Source organism: Bombus huntii, chromosome 8, assembly GCF_024542735.1.
Source record: "Bombus huntii isolate Logan2020A chromosome 8, iyBomHunt1.1, whole genome shotgun sequence".
In the NCBI taxonomy this organism is placed as follows: Eukaryota; Metazoa; Arthropoda; class Insecta; order Hymenoptera; family Apidae; genus Bombus; species Bombus huntii.
Genome location: NC_066245.1, coordinates 17,491,759 through 17,497,507, shown reverse-complemented (window position 1 = coordinate 17,497,507; position 5,749 = coordinate 17,491,759). Strand labels below are relative to the sequence as shown.

Genomic DNA, 5,749 nt, shown 5'->3' with positions numbered 1-5,749 from the left:
TAGAATCACCCCCTTTCCGCTTGTACCACCAGTTACCAACCACCCTGTAGACTGGACTGCAAGAATCCATTCCTTTGCTATCCGGAAAATTATATTGCCTTACGTATTACCTATTATCATTTTATACTCTCTTTTCCTCCTTTCAACCTTTTCTTACTTCTTTCAACTTTCACGCATCAAACGTCTACAATCCTTTTACATATTTTAGAATTTTCTAACAAAACTAACCAACGTTTTGACAAATTCCCATGCTGAATCAACATCGCTCCACCTTTCACACACTCAAGTTAGGAACGCGTTTATTTTATTTACGCATCTTTGTTACACACCTCGTCTTTTCACCCTATATTTTTACGCTCTTATCATTACCTGCTTTACGCAAAACGTTTCACATTTCCAAACGCTTTTATTTACACATCTAATTTACACATTTACGAGTTACTTCTTTCTGCCCTTTCCTCGTTTCATACTTTTTCTCCCACGCTCGCACGCAACCAACGAGATAATACATTTTCTCATTATCAGCGATTAAACGCTCTTTTCCTTCTTCCTCTTGTTAATCCTCTTGCTGCTCGTTGTTATTCGTCACAGTCCATTTCTCCAGATGCATCGTCCATCCATGCTCGCAGGGCAATTTATACAAAGAAAAACAAACCTATAACGATAATGATAACCTATAACTAGGCATGAGATAATTAGAATTACCCTTCGCATTGTATTTACCACAATTTGTGATCAACGTACCTTTGCGTTAAATTTCCATATACACAAAATATCTTACATAGTTCCGACCAACGAAAAACTCTGCAACAGTGGAACATGCGCTCGTCAGACGGCCGAGTCACCGTTATGAACTACGTAGAGTTCGGATCGATCACTTTGTCCAATAAACTATTCTAATACTTTCGAATAAATTCAATATCGTATAAAAGATCCAATCGACGTATTGCCTTTGTTACGACGCTATTGCGTCTATGTCGACTTCTCTGTGTTGCATATAATTTTAATGTCGTCTTACTTAGTTTAGTTAAACTCAACTAATGCATACGCTGCCACAGATGTTACCCAACTGTAAGTAGTATTCACTGCAGTGATACTGGTAACTTTTCGCGAATATTTCTCGACGAAATTTATGCGAGTTCGCCCCTTATGTGTGTAGGAAAAAGTTGATTGAAATATTGATTTCTACAACATGTCGAAATATCATCGAAATCGAAGCCTAGTCAGTCTTTCTACAGCTTCGACCGAATCTTCTTTTTAAAACGATCTTAAACTGGTTTCTTAAAATGGATTCCGTGGATTTTTCGTTGAGACAACCATTTTCTATGCAAACTTTTGGAAAAAAAATTCAAATTAAAATACTGGGATCAACTACTCCTGATTTGATCATAGCTCGGATAAAGAAGGGAAGCAAAGCTGCCCCATACGCAATGCCTAGGGTTATTGGCATGTTCGAAGACGAGAAAAAATCGTCAAGCCGATTTAATAATTCGAGATTGTTTATGATTACATGATGTACACGTAGCATGCAGTATGCTATAAAATCCACTAACCGTCGCTACATATATGTATGTACCTCGAGAGGAACAACGCGCGTATACACTTATCTGTACTTACCGAATCTTTGCATTCAAAAATTCAATCACCGCAACGCAACGAGGAAAAAGGAAAAACCAAGAAGGAGATCAAAGTCAAGATAAAGTGCGAGTTTCAATGTGCGTGCACCATATATTACCTTTACCTTTACTTTAATACATAATTGTTTTGTGTTTTACTTTCTATTTCTAATACTGGCGTTGCTGAACATGCCAGTTGTTATCCTGAGTTTTTTTAAAACGTATCCTTATATTTATCGCAGAAATAAAATGAAAGCAATCTCTTTATCTATCAAACCCCTACGATCTTTATTAAATATGCAACTAAAATATATTGCTTTTTAATTTCATTAAAAGTTCATGTAGTTGAAAGCAACACGGTAAAATAACTCATTGCTGTTTGAATAATCTGAAAGTATGTGTTACAATAAAATTATGTATAATCTTACCATCGTATAAAATGAGTCGCGATAGAAAGTATTTACCGCGAGAAAAGTTTCCATTGACATGGTCGCTACTTTGAAAGCTGTGATTTTGCTAAATATTAGAGTCCTTGCGAGTAAAAATTTATATAAATTATGACACTTTTTAGGAAATATATACCACATAGCATCGCATCTAGATGAATTAATCGTCAATTAACTCTTGAAATATAAGAGTGTAAACGTTTCAGAAAAGTAAAGGAGATATTCTTACGCCGCGTTGTACACCTCTTCGCTGTGATTCAATAATCTTTGCCCAGGAAGGCAGAGGACGAATATGTGAGCAACTTGCGCGAATGTAAATGATCCAAATCGTATCGTATCAGCTGCATTGCCTAGTTTCATTACAGTCTAAAAATAGTAAAGCGTTTATAGATTTGAATCAAAGAAGAATATTCTAATTTATAATTATATAATGTTGTACAAATACTCGCTTCGACTCCTGCAATGCTAAGGCAGACAACGTTAAAGAACAATTGAACGAATATGGATTTGGCGAACAATGATTCGACAAGATTACAGTATCTAAGAAAAATAAAATCCATCTGTCGGTATGACGTGAAGAAACAAACAGCATGACTGTACACTACGATGGACCTTACTCAACTTATTTGTCAAAAGTTAATCTTGAGTTCTTTTTTTCAAGACACCCCTTAGAATAGTACCACTAGATAAATATCATACATAATCTATGAAAAATATAGAATCGAACGGCAAATCGTGTCACGTTGATTTTGAAAATTTGTTTGTTTTTGTGACTCGTTTCTACCGTACCGCGTTGCGGTACATCGTAAGTATGATATGTGTCACGTGTCTCAGATATATCGTTGAATTTATCTTTTTTTTTTTTCTTTTTACGCAAGCGTTGCCGGCAGTCTCGCGACGGCCAAATTGAGGAAACAACTAGCCTAAAACCGAATACATTGATGATATTCATTTTTAAATGAATTATAATAGCCGTTTCTTACAGTCTTGCATGCGTACGTTCTGCACGGAGTCGTTAAGCTCGCCCGATCTTCGTGTACAAACAGAAGATAAGCAGCCGGCGGTCGGTAAATAATACCGACCTGTTTTACTGCGACAGGCGTACGACTGTACTAGGCAGCAATACCGGTGTAGCGGTACCGGCGCCTTTTCTCCAATATCACGAAAGCTAAGCGAGTTCAGCTCTTGTATGTACATATCCAAAAATCATTGAAATCGAAGGGTACTTAGCTTTTCTACAGTTTCACGCAATTTCAAAAAGTACAACTGGTACGCGATATTAGACGAAAAACTAATAGAACTACAAGGAAGCGGAATATTAGAGCCAGAAAAATCAGAGGAGGAGGTATCGAATATAAGGAACAAAATTGAAATCAAAACGTTCCTAGATGATAGAGATAAAGCTTTTGCCCCAAGATACCGTCCGATATATGATATAAATATATGTCGGAGATGAAAGAACACCGGAGCCCTTGGAATTTTGGATAATCCCGCAACATGTAACCTAGAGTCTACTATAACTGTAATTGAACAATTGTAGTTATTCAATCCGATTGTAATTGTTCGAGAGTTGTGACAATGAGCTTGGGCTCGAGGCGACAGTCAGTCGCTGAACGTAGCCGCGGTCACGGGATGAACGCTTTGCCCAACAAAAGTATGGAGTAATTCTATAGCTCTCCTTAAAAGAAATATTCGTGGCGACACGCGACAGTAAACATTCCAACGGTTTCTGTCCCGTAGCTCGCCACACGCAGACCCTATTCTTCGAGTAAGATGATTGCCAGATGTCGATGCGTCTCCGCAGTACATGATCGGCTAGCCCGAGGGCCCGTTATAAATCTTAAAGTTTAGTCAACTAAAGTCCTTCAAACAGACAAACAGTCTTTGTCCCAACTACGGGAAGATAGGGGAGACCTATTTTTCAACGAGCGGCGTCTCCCACTAGCAACTTTCCCTCGAGGGCGGCTAGCATCTTTTTCTAACCACCGATATGGAGATTGACCAATTAGCAGCAATGCCAATTTCCCTTACTTTCTGAAGGAAGGCTTTTCTCGACGAATCCGATGATCTCGTATCCTTAGACACACCCCATTATAGTTTTCCTCTGTGGCATCATCGGGACGGGAAAGGAATTCTCGCTCGCGATCTCATTGATGAAAGGAGTAACTCTTTACGACCAGTGAATATTACGCGTCCGACTTAGATTTTGAGAGTACGTTCATCTATCACCCCGTCGACCGCGGATTCGTTATTGAACCTAGGATCATTGTCATTAGTTTCTCGAGTACCTAACTACCGCGGTTACTTGTCGGGTTCTATAATAATCGTATTTGCACTAGTCAATGTCTTCTCTATTGCATAACGACAACGTGTAACCCAAACGAAGATTCGTTTCACGCCCCTAACCCTAATTCTAATGTAAACCCGACATGGTTATATGGTAGGGCGTTATAAAGTATTATGTTATATGGTATAACGTTATAACGTATTACGTTATACGGTATGACGTTATAACGTATTACGTTATATGGTATAACGTTATAACGTATTACGTTATATGGTATACCGTTATAACGTATTACGTCATATGTTATAACGTAATAACGTAATACGTTATACGGTATGACGTTATAACGTATTACGTTATATGGTATGACGTTATAACGTATTACGTTATATGGTATAATGTTATAACGTATTACGTTATATGGTATAACGTTATAACGTATTACGTTATTTGGTATACCGTTATAACGTATTCAGGTATATGGTATAACGTTATAACGTATAACGTTATATGCTATAACGTTATAACGTAATACGTTATATGAAATAACGCTTTGACAGATTACGTTATATAGTATAAAAGTTATATTGTATAACGTTACAACGTATTACGTTATATGGAATAACGTTATAACGTGATACGTTATATGAAATAACGCTTTGACACATTACGTTATATAGTATAACGTAATATTGTATAACGTCATAGTGTATTACGTTATATGGTATAACGATATAAAGTATTACGTTATATGGTATAACGTTCTAACGCATTACGTTATATAGTATAACGTTATACTGTTTAACGATAGAGCGTAATACATTATGTGGTATAACGTTAGAAAGTATTACGTTATATGGTATAACGTCATGACGCTTTACGTTATATAACATAACGTTATATGCTATAACGTTATAGCGTAATACGTTATATGATATAACGTTATGACGCATTACGTTATATAGTATAACGTTATATAGTATAACGTTACAACGTATTACGTTATATGGTATGACGTTATAACGTATTACATTATATGGTATGACATTAAAACGTATTACGTTATATGGGATGACGTTATAACGTATTACGTCATATGTTATAACGTAATAACGTAATACGTTGTATGCTATGACGCTATAACGTATTACGTTATATCTTATGACGTTTTAACGCATTACGTTATATGGGATGACGTTATAACGTATTACGTTATATGGTATACCGTTATAACGTATTACGTCATATGTTATAACGTAATAACGTAATACGTTGTATGCTATGACGTTATAACGTATTACGTTATATCTTATGACGTTTTAACGCATTACGTTATATGGGATGACGTTATAACGTATTACGTTATATGGGATGTCGTTATAACGTATTACGTCATATGT

At 36.4% G+C, this 5,749-nt stretch overlaps 1 protein-coding gene across 2 annotated transcripts; it reads right to left on the bottom strand.

The window, feature by feature from the left end:
• Positions 1-284: 284 nt before the first annotated feature.
• On the bottom strand, positions 285-3,411 carry LOC126868176 (odorant receptor 13a-like). Of its 2 annotated transcripts, none has more exons than XR_007690541.1 (5): positions 2,292-3,411; positions 2,081-2,213; positions 1,742-2,004; positions 745-1,622; positions 285-655 (listed from the first exon to the last, which is right to left on the bottom strand). XR_007690541.1 is itself a non-coding variant. In XM_050623357.1 (5 exons), exons 1-4 carry the CDS (start codon positions 2,620-2,622, stop codon positions 1,954-1,956), a joined length of 432 nt encoding a protein of 143 aa, XP_050479314.1. In that variant the 5' UTR covers positions 2,623-3,411; the 3' UTR covers positions 285-655; positions 745-1,953. The 2 variants fall into 2 exon arrangements, 1 of the variants encoding a protein (XP_050479314.1); XM_050623357.1 differs by having other exon boundaries at positions 745-2,004; positions 2,292-2,428; positions 2,512-3,411.
• Positions 3,412-5,749: the final 2,338 nt, after the last annotated feature.

Excerpts from the sequence above, each read along its gene's own strand:
- LOC126868176 (XM_050623357.1), bottom strand. The coding sequence starts at position 2,622 with ATGGATTTTATTTTTCTTAGATACTGTAATCTTGTCGAATCATTGTTC. Across the intron at positions 2,429-2,511 it reads TTAGCATTGCAGGAGTCGAA|ACTGTAATGAAACTAGGCAA; the intron begins GCGAGTATTTGT and ends TACTATTTTTAG. Across the intron at positions 2,005-2,080 it reads CAATGGAAACTTTTCTCGCG|ATTATTCAAACAGCAATGAG; the intron begins GTAAATACTTTC and ends ACATACTTTCAG.